Source organism: Culex pipiens, chromosome 1 (assembly GCF_016801865.2).
Source record: "Culex pipiens pallens isolate TS chromosome 1, TS_CPP_V2, whole genome shotgun sequence".
NCBI lineage: Eukaryota > Metazoa > Arthropoda > Insecta > Diptera > Culicidae > Culex > Culex pipiens.
Window position 1 is genome coordinate 103,487,602 of NC_068937.1, and position 22,076 is coordinate 103,509,677.

The 22,076-nt window shown below is 41.1% G+C and overlaps 2 protein-coding genes across 2 annotated transcripts in view; one reads left to right on the forward strand and one right to left on the reverse strand.

Moving 5' to 3' along the window:
- Window positions 1-3,819, reverse strand: part of LOC120429009 (uncharacterized) — an 11,629-nt gene extending 7,810 nt beyond the window's left edge. Inside the window, exon 1 of the mRNA XM_052706012.1 lies at window positions 249-3,819. Within this exon, the coding sequence (XP_052561972.1) occupies window positions 249-3,819 (3,571 nt within the window). The remainder of the gene's footprint in view (window positions 1-248) is intronic.
- Window positions 3,820-5,310: 1,491 nt separating this feature from the next.
- LOC120429013 (neuropeptide F receptor) lies at window positions 5,311-21,426 on the forward strand. The gene is made up of 3 exons (XM_039594150.2): window positions 5,311-5,334; window positions 6,910-7,623; window positions 15,440-21,426. The coding sequence occupies exons 1-3, from the start codon at window positions 5,311-5,313 to the stop codon at window positions 15,518-15,520; spliced, it is 819 nt and encodes a 272-aa protein (XP_039450084.1). The 3' UTR covers window positions 15,521-21,426.
- Window positions 21,427-22,076: the final 650 nt, after the last annotated feature.

Below are 22,076 nucleotides of genomic sequence, written 5' to 3' on the forward strand. Positions count from 1 at the left end.
GGGGAGATCGGCCATGAGCGGAGGAGACGGGCGAGCATAACGGTTTTTACAATCTTGGCACGAAGCTCGAACCGCAAAGCACGCACGGCGTAGTTGAGGAATCCTGTACTTCTGCCTCAGCTCGTTGACGACCGTTTCATGATTTAGATGATGGTATCGGAAGTGCATCGATCTGATAATTAGCTGTGTGATATGGTGGTTCCTTGGAAGAATAACCGGACAGGCAGCGTTATGATCCACGAACTCACATGCTACCGTTCTTCCTTGCATCCGCAGTACACCAAACTGGTCCAAGTATGGCGATAGTTTGAAGATTGGGCTGCCTTTCGGGATCTGGAGACCGTTCGGGTTACCTTTTCCCGCCTTGATGAGTATTGCTATTTCCTCGATGTATTCAGCTTCCTGTGCCAGCCGGTGTAGGTACGCCTCCACCGCGAAGAGTTCTTCTTGAGTAATTTCACCTGTTGTCCGTGGTCTATCGCTCGTAGTTTCCTTTAGATTGCGAACGTACCGCTTGCAATGAGCCGTGTATCGCAAGAGTCGCTTCCAGGTAGAAAATTCTTCAGGGTTGATTACTTGAGCGGTCACGCAGTGTACTCCCACTGAGTGCTTTAGCTCCGTTGTTGTTGTACCGATGTGAATCAGTTTGTTGGGCCATTCCGACATTTTTTGCTGGATGAAGCAGATTACATGGAGCCACCGACTCTTCTCCGAAAGATCGGGAATCTTCGTCCACTTTGTCCCATCATCAGCTGGGTTCAGCTTACTTGGGCAGTAGTTCCATTCGGCCAGATTGGACTTCTCCAGTATTTCAGCGACACGGAAACCGACAAACTGACTGTAGTTTCTGTGGTCCGCATGCAGCCAGCACAGGACGTCTCTCGCATCGGTCCAAAAGAATCGTTGATGGATTACGATACGAAGTCCTTCCATAATTTTCTGCGCTAGTCTGACTCCCATGGTTCCTGCATCAATCTCCAGCCGAGGTATTGAAGTCAGTTTGTTCGGAGCGACTCGGGTTTTGCCGGCAACAAATGCGCACTCAATACGGTCTTCTTCCTCGAACCGCAGGAAAGCGACAGTGGCACATCCGTTGGTGCTGGCATCAACGAAGGTGTGCAGTTGAACGTTTGTTTTCGACGAGCTCGACGTTATCTGGCGATAGCATCTCGGAATTGACACGGCCTCTACCTTTTCGATTACCTTCAGCCAAACGAGCCACTTCTCGTACTGCTCCGGAGTTATGGTAGCATTCCATCCTATTCCAGAGCGCCAGATTTCTTGGATTAGAACCTTCAGGAACATCAGTACGTTGGCCAGCAGGCCAAGAGGGTCGAAGATACTCATCAGCACACGAACAACTTCTTTTTTCGTTGGAACGCGGAGGCCATTGAGCAGGTCCTTGTCAGGTTTTGTTGGCAGCCTGAAAGTGAAAGTGTCCGTGCTCGAATCCCACCACATGCCCAGTACTTTCTCGGTTGAGAATTGCGAGGCTTCGCTGAGATTTTTATCATCGCATTCCTGCGAGTTTAGCGCCGCGAGAACCGCTTTTGAGTTTGATCGCCATCCGCGTATTTCGAACCCACCCTGTCCGTGAATGTCTCTAACGCTGCTTGCTAGCTTGATCGCCTCTTGTTCTGTTTCAACGCTGCTCAGCATGTCGTCTACGTAGTGGTCGTTTATTATGGCCTTGGCAGCTGCTGGTGAATCCTCTGCAAAGCGCTCCGCGTTTATGTTCTTGACGAACTGCGCGCAACTTGGAGAGCAGCTGGCGCCGAATGTCATCACCTGCATGACGTAGACGGACGGAGTTGAGCCGGGCGAGCCGTTGTTCCACAGGAATCGCTGACAGTGTTGATCGTCCGGGTGAACCCTCACTTGATGGAACATCTCTTTTATGTCACCGGTAACAGCCGTACGGTACTCTCGGAAACGCAGCAGAACGTCTACCAGTGACGTGACTTGATCCGGGCCTTTCAGGAGAACTGAGTTTAAAGATGTGCCTCTTACTTCTGCTGCAGCGTCCCACACAATGCGCAGTTTTCCCGGTTTGTTTGGGTTGGTTACAACAAAGATAGGGAGATACCACACACGATCTCGATCCGCCCGTTCTTCTGCATCCGTCAGCTTTCTAATGTATCCCTTCTGTTCGTAGTCCTCGATTTTAGCTTGCAGAGCTGTGGCGAGTTCCGGTTCCCGAATCATCCGCTTCTCCAAACACCGCAGACGGTTCAGAGCCATGGGTCTCGAATCGGGCAATTTCACATCATCGAACTTCCAGAGTAGTCCAGTTCTGTATCGCTCCCCATCAAGAATCGTCCTTTTTTTCAACATGTCCACTGCTCGTTCGTCGTCCTTCGATAACAGCGGCTTGCTGGGAATCTGTATTCCGAGGCTGTCGAGCATAAAATACTGCTTCATCTCAGCTTGCAAAGTCTCACACTGACAAATATGGTAGTTGAACTCTGTAGCTGCCTGTGTCTCCTCTGCCACCGAGCAAGGGCCGTATACAGTCCATCCAAGTCTTGTGAGAGCAGCAACAGGTTGATTCTCCCCACCTTCGCGGGCCTCGAGCGGTTGGTCGAGATAGGCGTTGTCCATTCCCAGGAGAATCCTCGGGCGTACGTTTGCGTACGATTCTACTGGTAGGTTGGCCAAGTGTCCATAGTGTTCCGAGAGGTCGTCGATGTTCATCGTCTGCACGGGTAGTTGTAGACTCTCGACCGTGTGTACTTTCTTTAGTCGATTGCGTCGTTTCCCAGTGGTCCCGGACACGTCGACCGTGCACCTTACCGAATTAGCTTCATATCGACCTTGTCCAGCGGTCCAACCAATGCACAGCGGTTGCTTTTCGCCGTCCAATCCGAGCTCCTCCCAGAGACTGTGTTCCATCAATGAGCATGTCGATCCGCTGTCGAGGAAAGCATATGTAGTGACGGACTTTCCGTTTCCGTGAAGTGTTATCTGAACATATTTGAAAAGGACTGATCCTAGGCAGCATTGGTGTGCGTTACAATCCTCTTTCGGCTTGTCCTGGGTTACTTGTTCCGGAAGCTTGTGCTTGGCGTCATCGTGGAGAAGTTTGTGGTGCAGGAATGGGCAACCGTTTGTACCGCAAGGGACTTTAGAGTCGCACGCTCTGATATGTTTTTTCAGGCACTTGCGGCAGATATCCATTTCCTTGATCAGTTTCCAGCGTGATAGTGGCGACATCTTGCCGAATTCGCCACACTTTTCCAGCGACTGACAGTCTTCCTTACACACGTGGCAGCCCTTTGAAGCGTTTCTTTCCTTGACATCGTCTGAATGGACATGGACTTGTTCATTCCTACGGTCCCGTTGGCCGATCTGGTGTTTCGGCCCAGCTGGCGGCCTTGTGACCTTACTTAGCGCCTCCACCAGTGTACCGAGCCATTTACCAAAGTCTGCCAGTGACACGGTCTTTTTGCTTTTACGATGTAGAGCCCAGTTGATCTTTATCGTTGGCGGTAGACGCTCGACGAGCTCCTGCAGCAAGGCCACGTTATACAAGCACTCGTTCATTCGGCAAGCCGTCATCGTAGCGCATAGGTTTTGAACCGCTATCCCGAAATCGATGATTGTCTCCATTTGATCAGCTTTCGGTGGTGACATCGCTCGAACTCGCTGCACCATGGTCTCCACAATAAGTTCAGGGTTCCCGCAGTGAATTTCGAGGGTCTTGATTATAAGTGGTACATTTTCGGGATAGAGTAGCAGCCCTTTGACATAGAATAGAGCGCGGTCGTACAGGCTGCGTTCCAATCGGTCCAGGTTCTCGTCGTTGCCGAATCCGCACATCCTTGTCGTCCGCTCGTAGGCTGCGATGAACCGCGGCCAATCCTCGGGATCACCATTAAATCTGGGGAGATCCTTCACGGTATGGCGTGCCGCCAATTGGTGCTGTTCAGCCGTGCAGGATTCTTGGGGGGAGGATGGTGTTTATCAGTAGGATGTGACACCGAGTCTCGTTGCTCAGAGCTATCTGGCCTTGACCGGCCCTCTTCCTTGGTCCGGTTTCCTCGTGGCGTCGATACGGCCCCTTCGCCGGATCTTTCCAGATCTTCGAGCCAATTGGTGATGTTCAGAAAGTTGGAATCAGTTGAGCTGTTTCGGTCACCTTTACTCGCCGAGCCGGTCTGTTATACATCGGACCCAGTGACCGTTTCTTGCTCGAGAAGTTCCTGTTCGAGCGCTAGCTTTTCTTCGAGCTGTTTTCTCTCCAGTGCCTGTCTTTCTTCCAGCGCTTTTAGTCTTTGTGCTCGCAGTGCCACAGATCCTCTAGACACTTTTGTTGCGATCGATCCAACCGATTCTGATGTAGATGGCGCTGGTTCCTTTCGCTCCGGGATCGGATCCAACAAACCGCTCGGTCTGCCTCTAACCGCGTCCGTTTTTCCACCTGATCCATTGTTGGGTGGTGGAAACTCGTACAATGGGTTTCTAGCGCCCGATTCAGTTCCTTGTGGGTTCAATCGCTGCAGCATATCAATTTGGTTGAGCAACTCTTGGTTGTAATTATCCAGTTGGCGCAAACGTGCTTCCATCCAGTCTTGCCTAGGCGCTAGTTCGGAATCCAAGTTAACTGGAGTAGACTCTGCCAACGGAGAATCACCTTGTCGCACGATTTTAACTATTTGATCTCCAAGTCTCAGGAACTCAACGTTTCTTGACTGCTGAGGGTTCAGATCCGGATTTAGTTCACGCCACTGCCGCTCCAACTGGCGCTGCTGTTGGTCGTGTTGCATCCTCTTCTGCTGTTCCTCTTGCAGCTTGATCTGGAGAACATTGTTGTTCGCTTCGATGGTTCTTCTCAAGCAGCCGTTACAGACCCAGGGCCCATCCAGTACCTCGGACGTAATCCGAACACACTCGTAGTGGAACGAAGACTGGCATTCGCTACAGGTAACCATCCGCGATTGACCGGGTTTGCCACATTTTCCACACGTCTTCCACTTCTTGGCAGTGGCTCCAGCTCCCGCATTGACACCTGAATCGCTTTTGTTTGACATTCCGGCAGTTGAATAAACGGAAAAATTAAGATGTTACAAGTAACCGTGGGCTTAGGATTTCCAGACAATTAAATACGCTCCGTTGTACGTGAAGTGGCTACGCGAATCGACTTCAATTTTGCGTGTAAGGAGTACAACTTTATTTCGACGTATTAATTTTTCCCTAAAATGCATGTTTGGGAAGGAAAATAAAGGTAATTCAGTACAGGAATTCAGTGAAACTTATCTAGATAAGTTTGTTTGCTTACGTTTAGTGCCCTATGTCCGCTCGTAAGCCGGAATGATCAACATGCGGTTCGTGTCAGTCGGTGCGCTATAGAATTCATAGATATTAGATTCCCGCAGTTCATAATCGCAAGTTACGCTTTACCTGATCGACAGTTTACTTAAAAGTTAATTATAATAGAATTCGCTAGAGTTTGTAGCGCTTTTTTCTGGGCAATAGAATGTGCTTACGACCTGGTTAGAGATATGTTGATAATTAGTAATTTCGCAATAAATTCATGTCGCATTAGTACCTGCGTGAAGGTGCTCTAAAAACAGTTTTCTCGAGCACAATTATCCTTAAACTAGGTAAATAAGATGCCTACGAAAGCTAGAGATTGATTTTCAGTGAAGCGTCGGCCTACTGCGATTTTACACGATAGATTCAATAGAGTACAAGTGCATCTATTGTCCCTAGCGCCTTTTATTCCTGGTGGTGGTATTGGTTCTATTTCGTTGCACTGCTTGTTCGTCGATCCCTTCTCCAGCTTCGGGTGTGGCTGCGTTTCTGGGTTCTGCTCTCGGGTCGATCATCCGAGGGGTGCCTGCCTCGGAGGTGTTGTTGTCGTCAGTAGCACGTCCAAGTGACGTAACACACTGTCTTAACGGTGCACTTCAACCAGAGTTTTTGCACCAAGATTTTTTTTTTATTCATCTCCTAAGTTACTGTCTACAAAATAGTTTTCAACAAATTTTTAATATTTTTACAATTAGATTGTTACAGGATTGGGTCCATAAGTTTTACAAGTTTAAGAAGACAACAACTTCCGTGGTTGTTGTGCACCCTTAAACTATTTTTTCGTGTGGCCAATTCTATTGAAATGTGAATGTCATTTCTTATATCCAAAACCATGAAGGTTGATACCCCTTATTTACAGAGCAGATTCGCTAATTCTAATGGAACTGCATTCGAATGAGCGAATCCAAATACTGACAGCTGTCAAAAGCTTGAAACCACGTGCTCGGAAATTGTCGAACAGTGGTTTGACAACTGGTTTTGACGGTTGAGTGCTTTGTAATTCGAATACTTTCGAATTAGCGAGCATTAAAATTAACGTTCATTAAAAGTAGTGAAATTCGTTTAATGAATCCGCTCTGTACTCAACTTAGCAAAAAAACATAGAATCTTGAATCGGAAAGCATCCTATCAAAAAATGGGTTTCTTCGTGTTGTTTGTAGAACCATTTGATAAACCGTTGGGACCATCGTTCCCAGAAGGTTTTTGGTGGCATTTTTCGAGACTAGGTTTGTCTGATCACGTCTTCCGTCGGACGGGGAAGTAAATGTTGGCTCCGGTATAACTTAGAGGGTTAGGTCGTTAGCTCAGTTCAGGAGTAAGATTCGTCTCCCTGGGTCCTGTCTCGGTTGAGTCACTGTCACAATCCAAAGGTCGTCAGTTCGAATCCCGGGGTAGATGAAAGCTTTGGTGTAAAAAGAGGTTTGTAATTGCCTCAACAATCAAGCCTTCGGACACCTAGTTTCGAGTAGGAATCTCGTGATCGAGAACGCCAAGGCAATGCTGTAGAGCGAACAATTTATTTTTATTTTTTTAAATGCAAACACGTTGAATGCTACAAATTGACAACCCTACCATTTTTTTTTCTTTTCTCCACAGGTGATCGTCTACCCGACGCGGGACAGTCTCCAGCTGATGGGTGCCATTGTGATACTGACCGGCATCTGGATCATCTCGCTGGTGCTGGCCTCACCGATGTTCATAACCCGGCGGCTCATCCACTACAACGTGAACCTGCTCGGGATCGACTACATCTCGTACTGCGTCGAGGACTGGCCGATGGCGTACGGCCGGCTGTACTACTCGGTGTTTACGCTGTGCGTCCAGTACGTGCTACCGATTCTGATAGTATCGGTGGCGTACCTGCGGATCTACTTGAAATTGAAGCACCGCTTGGTGGTTACCACGACCACGTCCGTCAGTTCCGGCGGCAAAGACCAGCCCCAGCCGGTGCGGGAGCGGGAACGGGGTCGCCGAATGCAGCGCACCAACTACCTGCTGATCAGTATAGCCTTAATCTTCGGAATTTCGTGGCTTCCGTTGAACCTGTTCAACCTGTTTGCAGACCTGTATCTCACGGACAGTGTCTCCCAGGACATGATGGTCGCGTACGCCATCTGCCACATGATGGGCATGAGCTCGGCCTGTTCCAATCCGCTGCTGTACGGCTGGCTGAACGATAACTTTCGCAAAGAATTTAACGAACTTCTCTGCCGGAAGGACACGAGCGCGGTCGGCTCGAATGGAAATGGCGGCGGAAAAACGCTCTCGAGAAAAATTCGAACTACGGCAGCCGTCCCGGAAGTAACGCAGGTGGGCGACAAGGTCGTAGACTCAGGCGATCAAACCGAACTCACCGAGCTAATGCCGTGAATAGAGTGTGTGTGTGTGCACATTTCCCTTCATTAAAACTACCAACACATCTGCTACTACTACTACTACTACAAGTGCATCCCCCAACCGAGGTGTGCGTTTGAACGGTCTAAATTTTTGCCAAACTTACACAAATGTCCACCACCAGAAAATAAAAACCACACGCAAACACGCTCTCAAACAACACAGAATTGGTAAATTTACCCAAATTTTAGATACTTTTCGTTACATGTATTACACGTACGCAATTAGTCGACGTCCCACATAGTGGTCAGTGTTGTCCCACCACCTCTTCTCACTCGTTGTCTCTGTCCTGTTACTGTTAGCTTCCTTGTTTCCGTAAGTGCCATTTCCGCATCTGCACCAAAACCAACTGCCTTCATCAGCGTGCTGTTTAACAGTCGGAAAATTTTATTTCTTGGCCAAACCAGATAAAAATGTTCAAACAACATTTTCAATTTTTAATGTTGAAGTTTTGCTCAGTTAAATTTGGTAATTCGAATTTACCCCGAATAAAGCACTTTGCCGACTGAGGGAATGAATCCAATTTTGTTGGGACTTCACTCTGATTGACGGCCTTTGATCTAACTGGACCGGTATACTTTCAACTTTTGTTAGGTTATGGAGAAAGTTTTTCAATTACTCTGCTGTCGGTTTCAGGTAAAAACTGGTCTAATTGCTTTTCCACTTAATTTCATTTAAACTATAAGTATCGTTTATATAAACAAAATTGGCAATCAAATAAATATGATGTGCTTGTTTGGATGTGAATCTTTCTGAAAATGTAAAAAACATTAGATTAAACGTTGGGCGTGATCAAAGTCCTTGCATAGAAAAAAATCAGAAGAAAATTATTTTCAACTGTTATACTTGAAGTCTAACATTTTAAAGAGTCATAATTAAATTGTTCGAAACGTATTGAAAAGCAAGACACGATTTCAAAACAAAACAAAAATTGTCAAATTCACAAACGTTTTATTCTTTGAAATCGAAAACTGATTCAATAGGAAATTTCTAATATACTTTTACAATATTAGACGCTTTTTCACTTACATAATTTTAAGGTTTGTCTTTCTTTCAAAAGCTATTTCTCAGCAACCGTTACGAAATTTTTTCTTCATCTTCAAGCATCACTGCTACAGGCAAAATATATACCTTTTATATAACTCAGCAATTCCCCACGAAAACAGCACGGGAGCAATTCTCTACCAAACCCGGAAAAGGATTTTATTTGTATTTTATGGTTTTGCTCATACTTTGCAAGGGCCCATGGCCAAAGAAGCCATTTGTTGTCATTGGTTTACATATAAAAGTCTCCATACAATTTTGGCAGCTGTCCATACAAAAAAAGAACGTAAATATTCAAAAATCTGTAACTTTTGAAGGAAATTATAAGAATTAATGAAAACTACTCAAAAAATAGGTACAGGAAAAAAAAATTATGCTTATTTTTCAATTAACTTTTTTTTTTCACAAAAACTCAATTTCCCAAAATTTGTATTTTTTTTATTTTCGGGATTTATTGTTATGTTCAAGGAGACAAGAGCTTCCTGGAATTATTTTGTCATGCATGCGGTAAGCGGGGGTCATTGTGCTAATGAATATTATTGCGCGTCAGTATCGTGTGAGCAGCAGTGCCGGGATGATGGATTTGTGTGGTGTTCTTTTTGTGCTGTATTCGTGGTCGTGTTCATGTCGAATTCTGTGGAAGGTGCGAAGCCGCGTGTTTGGATTCTTGAGTCTCTGTTGTTTTATTTGTGGTTCCATCTGGAGTATTAGTTTTTAAATTGTTGTTATTTTTTACAGCTTCCTGGAATTATTTTAAATTAAATGTCTACGTGTAAATTCATCTACTTACAATATGATTTAGTTAATCCTTGTCCTATTCCTTTCCTGTTACATACCATATCCACTAGGGTGGGTCATTTTTTTCGAAAGTGCTCGGATCCGACCGAAATAAAGACCATCTTGTAGAGGGTACCCATAGGGACTCTCACACCAAATTTGAGCTCATTTGGTTGAAAACTGGCTTGTCGCTGGGGGGTTAAAGTTTACATGGAAATTACTATGAGAAATGCGTGCTTTTACTTCAAACGCTCCTACAAGCTTAGCGACAAACTTTAGCCCACACTTACACTAGATAGCCGTGTCGGGGGTGGTCCAAGGAACATTTTTCTCTAAGGGTTCATGGTCATCCGTTCAACCCTGAGCTTGCGCAAAGCCGAAACATCCGGCGGCGCCGGATTAATTCAAATTCTCAGTTTTAACTGTCAACGCATACTGCGAAACTGAAAATGCCTCGTGTGATTGAATGGAAAACACGACGCCAAACGTCAACTCACTAAACAGTGAGGAAGGCAAAAAAGAAACAACAGTTCGTCGGCGATTCCACTGACCCGCCAGCAAATACAGAGCAAGTCGAGACCTGACGAGCTGACAACGCCAGATCGAGGAAGGGTGGAAGGCGGCCAGTCCAGCGTGAGATAGCATCATCGGCAAGAAAGGCCCTTTGGTCCCACGAAGTTTAGTTCATCCCGGGACGCAAACCGGCTGTAGCCAGGACTACCGAAAAGGAATGACGACGGAAATCTCACTGGATGAACCACAATGGAGGACCCCGGGTTGGAATCTACGACAGCTGATGGGTCCGATCATAGTTGCTGGCACCGAAATCAAGCAAGAGTGCCCGGTCGGAAATGGCGGACGCATTTCTGGCGTTCGTCTGGGGGCTTGCGTCAGGCATCTGGCAGAAATTCTCCCAGATTTGCCCCAGATTTCTGCCATGATTTCTGGCGAATATGACACAAACCGGTCGTGCACGGTTCAACCGATTGAACCGGTTGATTTTGCTGCCAGACAGCTGGCTGAAATTTTGCCCGATTTTCGCCAGATTCGTCTGGCGTTACGCAAAAGTTGTCTAGAATAAGTGTGCCAAGTGTGTCTGAACTGCACGACAAACGTCCGCCTGCGCCAGACGCTCAAATTTACCAGATTATTTTCCGAGTGGGCACTGGAGGAACCACAATGGAGGACCCCGGGTTGGAATCTACGACCAACTAGTCTCAAAAGGTAGCAGGTTTGCTTTATCGTTTCAAATTAATGCTATTGGTTGTTTCCTTTTTGTTTGCAGGATGCTCTCATAGCTGCAGTCGCTGCCCGAAAGTAGAAAAGAAGACAAAGAGAAGAAATCTATTTTTTTCTATATGCTAACCTTTTTTATTTATAAATTTTTACTTTAATAAAAACCTTATAAAATTCAAATATATGAAGCTTTCAGTTTTAGGTACACAATTTGTCATATTTATTTTTTAGTTTTCTCTTTTTTATTGCTATTTAATTAAATTTGCTAAAATTCAAAACTTTATTTCAACCATAAGACCATAATTTGACGCGATAAAATAGATCGGCGATACGATCACCTCCATCACCGTTTCACGATCCTCGTTCTGAAAGCGACTCTTATCGATCCATATGCTGCTCGGATATGTTGGTGGCCATCTTGTGCATCATGTGGGGCGGTGAGACCAAAATAACTGCAATAAAATTAATCTTTAGGTTTGTTACTATTCCACCAATACGGAGATCCGAAGGAGTCAAGGTAATGATTTTTAGGGCTTTTCTTCTCCCACCCATTCGGAAAATAATCTGGTAAATTTGAGCGTCTGGCGCACGTCGTGCAGTTCAGACACACTTGGCACACTTATTCTAGCCAAGTTTTGCGTAACGCCAGACGAATCTGGCGAAAATCGGGCAAAATTTCAGCCAGCTGTCTGGCAGCCAAATCAACCGGTTCAATCGGTTGAACCGTGCACGACCGGTTTGTGTCATATTCGCCGGAAATCATGGCAGAAATCTGGGGCAAATCTGGGAGAATTTCTGCCAGATGCCTGACGCAAGCCCCCAGACGAACGCCAGAAATGCGTCCGCCATTTCCGACCGGGCACTCTTGCTTGATTTCGGTGCCAGCAACTGTGATCGGACCCATCAGCTGTCGTAGATTCCAACCCGGGGTCCTCCATTGTGGTTCATCCAGTGAGATTTCCGTCGTCATTCCTTTTCGGTAGTCCTGGCTACAGCCGGTTTGCGTCCCGGGATGAACTAAACTTCGTGGGACCAAAGGGCCTTTCTTGCCGATGATGCTATCTCACGCTGGACTGGCCGCCTTCCACCCTTCCTCGATCTGGCGTTGTCAGCTCGTCAGGTCTCGACTTGCTCTGTATTTGCTGGCGGGTCAGTGGAATCGCCGACGAACTGTTGTTTCTTTTTTGCCTTCCTCACTGTTTAGTGAGTTGACGTTTGGCGTCGTGTTTTCCATTCAATCACACGAGGCATTTTCAGTTTCGCAGTATGCGTTGACAGTTAAAACTGAGAATTTGAATGAATCCGGCGCCGCCGGATGTTTCGGCTTTGCGCAAGCTCAGGGTTGAACGGATGACCATGAACCCTTAGAGAAAAATGTTCCTTGGACCACCCCCGACACGGCTATCTAGTGTAAGTGTGGGCTAAAGTTTGTCGCTAAGCTTGTAGGAGCGTTTGAAGTAAAAGCACGCATTTCCCATAGTAATTTCCATGTAAACTTTAACCCCCCAGCGACAAGCCAGTTTTCAACCAAATGAGCTCAAATTTGGTGTGAGAGTCCCTATGGGTACCCTCTACAAGATGGTCTTTATTTCGGCCGGATCCGAGCACTTTCGAAAAAAATGACCCACCCTAATATCCACATACCATATATGATTTAATTGCTTCAATTAACGAAACTTTCTACAACAGCGTGGGAACCATCCGGAGCATTTTTATTTTAAATTACTGCTATTTTTTTAACAGCTTCCTGGAATTATTTTGATTATATTTATTATATTTGTCATATTTATTATATTTATTCTATTCACTATATTTATTATATATTTTAAATTTTCTATATTTATTATATTTATTATTTATTATTATAACAAAACTATATGCTTATTAGATAATACACTACAGACTCACATTTACACTTACAAACATCCAAATCATTTAATACAATACGCATTCAACCATTTTCATCGGCCCGATGAAATTCCTCTAACCCCCATTCCGAACCTCCCAAAAATATTCCGTTTCGCTTTTAAAAGTCGCATGGGTTCCCTGCACTTTTGCCACTAGTGAACAACAAAAACATCCCCTCCCAAATCCCCACGGGACTGTATGGGCGTAGCCATGGAGCACATTGTGGAAATTTACGTTCTTAGATATTTTTGGATGTACCGGGCAGCAATCAAATTGTCTAAGAATATTGAATTGACCATTGTGGCACCCCCTACAGCGTGGTGCAGACCCGAAATGCTACTCTGTAACTGAAAATCGCACTTTGCTGAGTTCGTTTTCGCACTTTTTCATACGATTTTTTCAGTTCGACTACGATAACACAAAAAAGTGTAATCGTAGTTGAACTGAAAAAATCGTATGGGGAGGTGCAAAAACGAACTCAACAAAGTGCGATTTCAGTTACAATGTATGCTATGCTATGCTATGCTATTGTTATGTTTATGGAGACAAAACCCGCAACTTTTGAGCGAATATAGAAGTTCTAAACAATCAATATTACGCCCATTTGAAATGTTAGTCTAGATTCCAAAATTTGAAAAAATATTCTTTCGAAAAGATCATATAATTTCTCAAATGTTTCATTGCTCAACATGTTTGGATGAGACTTAGAAAAATGAAAAAAAAGAACTTTTAAAAAAAAATATTTTCAGAACTGGTCACAATTTCCAAGAATCAAAAACTGCAAACATTTCGCTGAAATCAATCTTTCGGTGGCTATATCTTGATAAAGGGGCACTTCATCAAAAAAATCTGTAAAGTACTTTGCGATTGCAAGTTTAATTTTACATAATAAAATTTGGTCAAATTAGGGCGACATAAACTTTGAAAAATATTTGCAACGGCCTTATTTGGCGGAAAAATAATCGACCTTTCTTCTCTATGGCTCAGACGTTGTTGGTTTTGTCTCCTAAATATACGGTTTTTTTGAAATTGAGTTTTGGTTAAAAAATAAAATATTTGAAAAATCTGCAATTTTTTTCCGCTTATTTTTTTTTGAATAGTCCTCAATAGAGCGTGACGAGCGAGAATTCCCGGGAAATCGATCATTTTTGGACCTCTCGCTTCCCGGGAAATTTGGTCGAGACTCCCGGGAAATTTTATTTTTATAAATATGAAAGCCAAACTATATAGTCTAATCAGAAAAAACTTTTGAAAAAATCAAAATTGTTCACAAAATTGAGTGTTCAATGATCGATATTCATGTTCGAATAAACCAATGCTTCTATAATCATTTTATTCAAAAAGTGTAGATTTAAACTTGTCAAAAATTCCAATGACTATAATTGAGTGTAGCCAAAAGTTACTTTAAAGCATACTTAGCAGGTACACACCAGAAATGAAAAACTCAAGTTTTTTTTTAATATTATTTCTATTTATTATTTTTAAGAGGTAAAAGCCTTTTCAAGATAAGTTCAATTTCCATATCATCTTTCGAGCATAACAAACCTTATAATTTTGTTCTTTTTTTAATTCTAAGTTAGTTAATTTCGCTGTATCAAGGTAATTTCCTTTTTGATGTCAATAGAAGTTTTGGGGTTTGCATCAACCTCAATATTAAATTACATTTTGGAAAAATAACTCTGCAACTCTTTGTAAAGTTCAGGTCCGCCAATTGTTAAAATTCTGGTTTTCCGGATAACTGTTAATATTTCTTCATTTAATATTTTCCAGGTAAATATTTCTTTATTTAATATTTACAGTTGACCCAAGAAGGAAAAACAATTTTAAATTGTTGTTTTGAGTCATTATTAAATTTTTTAAAAGTATAATAACAAGTTCATGCAAAAAGCTTCAGAATTCAGAAAAAAATATATCAAAATGTAGAACTGTGAACTATAAAACGAGGCTACTTAAATTAACGTTTCATTGAATAAGTTTAAATTAATTGTAACTGAATTGGTTGAAAAGTAACAAATTTATTACATTTCTGTTAAATTATTGGCACTATTGCATAGTTAAAAAAACTCCCGGGACCCGGGAATTCCCGGGAAATAGCAAAATACAACTCTCGATTCCCGGGAAATTGAAAATCTCGAGAATCGTCACTATCTAGTCCTTAACAATACCTACAACATTGAAAATTTACAGATTTTCGACGTACCATTTTTGTGTGCACAGCTGCCATAATTGTATGGAAACTTGTATGGGTGAACCAATGACCACAAAATTACTTCTTTGGGCATAGGGAAGGCCCTTGCAAAGTTTGAGCCAAATAAAAAAAAATATAAATAAAAAAATACATTTCCGGTTTTGGTAGAGAATTGCTCAAATGTTCAACATTGTCTGGCAATTTGAGCGAAATTTGCGCGTTTTTTAAAAAGGGCCCAAGTCTCCACTCCATATTTATCTTTTACGGGTTCAATTAAATTTGGTCTTCTCCCACAAAAATACGAAAAACTTGTACTTAACACCTTAAGCACAACACAACAAATCATGTCCATGTTACCCCTCCATTGAGCAGCACCTTATCATTGGATCTACATCGTGCTCTCCACAGAGTGCTCTTGACACGTGTATAATACCCTCTCTTGATGCACTCCTCCTTCAACACATCACCCACAAAACCAAATCCATATCCGCTTTTCCACCCATGTGCAATGATTCTGCCGAGGCTGCCAGCACGACCGTCCATGGAATACATCCTTCTTCTCAAATGTTCCCCCCACAGGACCCGCACTGGGAGAAGCGCCTGGAGCAGCTGGACCGACAGGACCGGATGAAGCTCTGCGGTGACGAGGACAGCGTTTGAAGGGTTTGATTTTTGACGTCCAAGGACTTTGCTGTAAAAATTGTAGTTTTTAAGCTCGCTGCTGTTTAAAGTACCGCGTTGAGCATCAACGGATTACGCCTAGATGTATGCTGAACGAAAAAGGGGAAAGAAAGCTTTCGCGTAGAAGGTGAACGAAAAAGTTGTACTGGTGAAAGCGTTGCACCTGGTTAGAGAATCTATACACCAGGGAAGGGCAATCTGAGGTGCAGGATAAGTATTGTCGATAGATTCGTACGTCTGACAGTGATTCTATGAAGAAAATAAATACGACTCTTAAATGGAAGGCTAATGCGAGGCTGGATTTTGAAAATACAAAATCTTATTTTAAATACTGTTGATTTTGTTTCAGTAGATGGAATAGTGTCATAAGTTCAAATCTATCCTTATCGTTTCTATTGCAAACACACAGAAAAAAAATGATGGTAATATTCATCAGGAAATGGTGACAGATTTTGTGGCAAAAAAAATGATTAATTTTACCCCAGAAAATGATGAATTTTCATCAGTTTTTGATGAATATTCGTCAGGTTCACATTTTTACACATTTTTTATGTAATATTACTCAAAAAAAGAGGTAATATTCAACCTACCAAATTTTCAACATTCCAAACCTCAACTTTTTTTTTCTGTGCATTATTTTTTCAATATGCTATTAAACTCTGAAAGAAACAGTGTGATAAAAGAATAATTATCAATGGGGATGGAGGTATCTCTTACATTTCCATTGGAACCACTTGATTCGAGGTATCAACATTATCATTGAGAGGCGATGACGTTCAACCTGTTAGTGTTCCAACTGAGATCTAGAAATCCATTCGTTTCCAATAAATTGGTATGATCATAAATTGAGGAATATCATAAATTCTAAATACGCATTGAGTAAGTTTCTACGTATCCGTATTTATATTTTTTTAATTGAATATAACTTTGTTCTTGTATTGCGTATATGTCAAAAAAGCAATTTTACTTCAGACATTTTTCCACACAAGTCTCAATATAATTTTCGGGTTGGTCGCATGTAAATTTTCGAAAATCTGTATTTTAAGATTTTTTGCCATCATCACCTCAATGAGGAAAGGCTATAAAAAAACTCGAAAATTGAACTTCGTAATTTGACTTCATACACCCACCTTCACGTATACATATCGACTCAGAATGAGCAAATGTCTGTGTGTGTGGTGGGATGTTGATCAAAAAATTGTCACTCGATTATCTCGGCACTGGCTGAACCGATTTTATCTGTTTTGGACTCATTAGATCCGTCTTGAGGTCCCATTAGTCGCAATAGAAAATTGTGAAGTTTAGTTAAGTACTTCAAAAGTTATGCTAAAAAGTCGATTTCGACTAATGTCCAAAATTGTAAAAAGGGTGGTTTTTTGTAGGAAACCCTTCATGTTTTACATTTTTTTAAAGGTATTTATAACACCTTTCCAACGAGCCGAACATATTGAAGATCTGGCAACCCTATCAAATGTTATAAGCACTTAAGTGTTATTTATACACTTTTTTTTAGGCTGGATCTCAGATATTTTAATGAAAACATTGTCCGGATCTATCACCCACCGTTGGATGGGTAATCAAAAGACCTTTCCAATGAGTCCACAATATCGAAGATCTGACCACCCTATCAAAAGTTATTAGCACTTATGTGTTATTTATACACTTTGTTTATGCCGGCTCTCAGATATTTTGATGAAAACGTTGTTCGGCTCTTTTATGCGACCCATCTTTGAATTCGTCATCAAAAGAGCTTTGCAATGAGCTCAAAAAATTGAAAATCTGAAAACGCGCAGTCACAAAAAAAAAATAGTAATGAAGCTTAATTTTTTAAACATGTAAAGAGGGAATTATGCTATTTTGTCTAAATGTATTTACTATATGAATGTCAGGAAGGCACCAACCACCTAAGGATGGATTAAGTAACGTTTTTTCATTGATTTGGTGTATTTGGGATCTGTGGATTGTATTTAAATCTAGCTCGACTTATAAATATTCCCAAAAAAAGTGTTTTTGAACCCTCTTGATTGAAGCATTTAAGTATTTAAATATTCTATAGAAAATCGAGAAAACTTTTTTTGCCTTCATCACCTTACTGAGGAAAGGCTATAAAATCACTCGAAAAATTAACTTCTTAATACGAACCCGTAGACCCACCGCCGCTTAAACCTATCAACTCAGAATTGAATTCCGAACAAATTTCTATGCGTGTGTCTGGGTGTGAATTCGTGCACCAAAAAACTCACTCAATTATCTCCGGACTGGCTGAATTCATTTGGACCGTTTTGGTCTAATTCGATCCGTCTTGCGGTCCCATAAGACCCTACCTAATACTATGAAGTTTAGATAAGTACTTCAAAATTCATGCCAAAATAACAATTTTGGCAAAATTTCGGAAGATTGTAAACAGGGTGGTTTTTGAAAGAGAACCGTTCTTGTTATATAATTTAAGAAAGATATTTGAAAGGATTTTCAAATGAGCCAAAAACATTAAGGATCTGATAATCTTATCAAAAGTTATGAGCACTTAGAGGCCGGATCTCACACATTTCGATAAAAGCAATGTCCGGATCTAGCATGCGACTCATCGTTGGGTGAGTTATCAAAAGACCTTTCTAACTAGTCCAACATATTTAAGATCTGACCACCCTATTAAAAGTTATGAGCACTTATGTGTTAACTAACCATTTTTTTTGAGGCCAGATCTCTGAAATTTTGATGAAAATGAAGTCCGGATCAATCATAAGAGGATATTGAAGTTCTGAAAACCTTTTTAAAAGTTATGAAAATAAGATGTTATATTTTGTATTTGCATTTGCATTGCTATTTATTTATTGAAGAAAAAAAAGTAAAGGTGAGGAAGCCATCAGCATTCTCAAGGTGGATTAAGTAACGTTTTATCCAATAGTTTCCGAGATATCGCGAGATGGAAAATGAGGTCTAACTAGTTGACACTAAGTAAAACTTATTTTATCCGAAATTCAAAATTAAAGGGGCAACAACTAGCAGTCCGATCAACAAAGTCAAAAAATTGCAGTTCGTGCCTGTCGTGCTAACTTGTCGCACTTGCATTTTGAGGCCAAATTGTGTTAAGAATGTCATTTTGTGCAGCTCACAATGCATCACCCTTTGACCTTCACAGATCTCCAAAATTCGATTCCAATCCTGAGATATTCAATAATTTAATATCACCAGAGGTGAAATTGAGCCCTTCTTAAAAAATGATGAAACTCGTAAAAATATATTGGTGCAATTAATTTTTCAGAAACATAATGATACCAACCAGTGAGAATTTGACCTAAAGCTTCGAATCTTTTTACCTTACTAAACCTCGAATGCCCTTTTTTTTTAATTTCAGGGGTACATGATGGGTCGCAAGATAATTATATTCAATTAAGAAAAACTTATTGGATTGACATTATTAGAAAAAAAATAAAGGGTACTCAGTCTTTAATGTTAGTCTATGATTAACTTGAAAAATTATGTATCGATATTGCACTTTGTCGATTTATTATGAGAAGCCAGAAAGCACATTTTCACGCACAGCGTAAAACGCGCAAGCGTAGATGTGCTGGCGTTTATGCTTCGACTTGATAACTTGTCGAGCTTTCGAGCGAGAACGAACCGGGACTTCGAATTTGATGTTCAGTGTATGATTCTGTATAAAACCAAAAATTTAATAGGAAAAAAGGGGGAAAATAAAACGAAAAACACTAGTATGGCTATATCTCTGGAAATACATTTTGGAAAAGCTTCAAATTTTGGGCACAGGCAGATTATGGCGCATGTTTTCGAATGGCTTTTTGTTTGAATTTGAATTCTTTTTATTTGATAGTGTTATCTGTAAAATAATCCAAAAAATACCTCTAAAAATGTCTTTGACCTCACTTACTGGTCGAAAATTGTGAATCGAAAAATAAAATGTTCGTCTCCGACCCCACGGCTACAAATCTGAAATAAAAAAATTGTGGGTTTTACTAGTGGTTTTCCAATGATGGAAGACACAAATTTTTAAGAGCGGATGCATACATCGCACAAGTATTTCAGAAAAAGAGCTCTCAAAAATCAGGCTTTGAGTTCCGGGGTTCGGGCCAAAATTTAATCGAAAGAGCGCATCAAAACCTTCAATTTAATAATAGGATTTTGTTCTGGGACGTTTCCCCACCGCGCACGATTTTTTTAAGATTTCTGAGAAAAGCGTTTTCACAAAAGCAAACCTTAAACCTTTCTTTTGTAAGAAAGGCAAAACCGAAAAAACTCCGTGCATTGTTGTCGCTCTTCATAGTTTCAATCTTGTCGTGCCCTGAAAATATATGTGCGACAACTGGCCAAAGGGATTTCTGGTCAGAGCGCGTTTGACGCACGTACAAGTTAGACTACCGTAAACATTTGTAAATATAACTCGGGACTCCAAAAAAAGTTTATTAAAAACACTAAAGTACTTATAACTTTTGATAGGGTTGTCAGATCTTCAATCTTTTGAGCTTGTTGGAAAGGTCTTTTAATTACCTATCCAACGATGGGTCGCATGATAGATCTGGACAACTTTTCCATCAAAATATTTGAGATCCGGCCTCAAAAAAGTGTATTAATAACACTTAAGTGCTCATAACTCTTGATGGGGTTGTCAGATCTGCAACCTTTTGAACGCGTTGGATAGGTCTTTCAAATACCTTTCTTACAATATATAGCATGACGGGTTTTCTTACAAAAACCACTCTTTTTTATAATATTTCAAACTCTAGCCAAATCGTTTTTTTAGCATAACTTTTGAAGTACTTTTCTAAACTTCGTAATATTAACTAGGGTCTTGTGGGACCCCAAGACGAATCGAATGAGATCAGTTAGGTATACGTGAAGTTGGGTCTACGAGGTCAAATAAAGAAGTTCATTTTTCGAGTGATTTCATAGCCTTTCCTTATGAGGTGAGGAAGGCAAAACAGTACTATTTATCAAAAAATGGGTCCGATTATTTTGATTCAAATTCGCATCTTTTGACACAGGAAATGCACGGACTTTGTTTAATCCTAATAAAATTAAAAATTAAACTCGAAGAATGTTGCAAAACTCGTCTTGTTAGCTTATTTTTTAAATGAAATTAACAAAAACAACAACTGATTTACTTTACTCTAAGCAAAGAAACATCTTTTGTTTTGTTTGATTGATTTCATGTCAAATCGGTCTTAGATTTATATCAGAACTGTTTTGTTTTGTTAAACTGGAGCTTACTTGAATTAAATCATTAAATCCTTTAAAATAATAATTATTAAACTGACACCAGTCAACTTGATAAGTTTCATTACTTTCGACCACCGTATTGTCCAGCCTCACATCAGCCGCAATCCACGCCCACATAAGTGAACAAATTCCACTGTTTCGTAATTTATTTCCCTTTTGAGCCCAGCAATGAATTTACGTCAATTAATTGGGAATCGAAGCAAGAATGTGTGTCCGGATAGACGATCAATTAATTACCGATAAATTCATTGTTCCTTTTTGTACAACGGAAGAATGTGACTTCTTTCTCGCAAGCAGGGAATTTCTTCACTTGATTTATTTACGCTAGACTAGATTAGGGCAAGCCGCGACCGAGTTTCGTGAGCCATAGTAAATTTTACCAAGATATACTGTAATATAGTTTCCATAAGAGTATCCTGTATCTCTGCAAAGAGCATCCGACGTTATAGTTATACCGGTTTCTGTAAACTAAAAGTTAGCCAGCCGGTTTGTACAGACCAAGTCTAATGAAAAAATAAATAAATAAAGAATGATTCTATTTTAGTCTATTACGAGCGATGACCGGTGAGCCGGGCAGAATTTTGAACATAAAGCAACTTTATCAATGTTGGGCCATTTCGAACGCAAATATATCGAATTTCACTTTTAATACAAACACACGGTCGTTTGATGTTCCCCGCAAAAGGTCAACCGTAATATCACATTTCCATTAATTTGAGGGAAATTGTTAATGGTCAAACAAACGTTATGGCCAAGCCCAAAGTTTGCTAAAGGTATGTATGCGACATCAGTCAACGGCATTTGAATATGTGCTACCAAGGCTATCCAAGGTAATTATAACATCGAATCGTAATTTGGGATTTTGGAGCTTGTTGTTCACAATTCGTCGTTCTCGTGCTATCTTGTCGCACGTGCATTTTGGGACAAATTTAGCTAAAAACGCCATTTAGTGAAGCTCTCAATGCCTCAGTTCAGACTCGATTATCCGAAGCCTTAATTATCCGAAGTTTCGATTATCCGATGTTTGATTATGGGAATTCGGATAACCGAATCACGAACAAAAAAATATTTTTTTCGTATTTTTTTTATTTTCTATCTTTTAACATCAAATTCGAGTTCGGCGACCCCATTTTAATCAAATTTGAATATATAAAATTTAAAAATGATTTTTTTTTTATATTTTATCCCTGCTATTTTGGCCGCCCACGGCGTGTTTTCTTGAACAAACTTTTCAGGAAAAAATAGTCATCGCTACTTTCAAATGTGTCTTATAGGAAATTTTCTCAGCTTTCCAATGCTT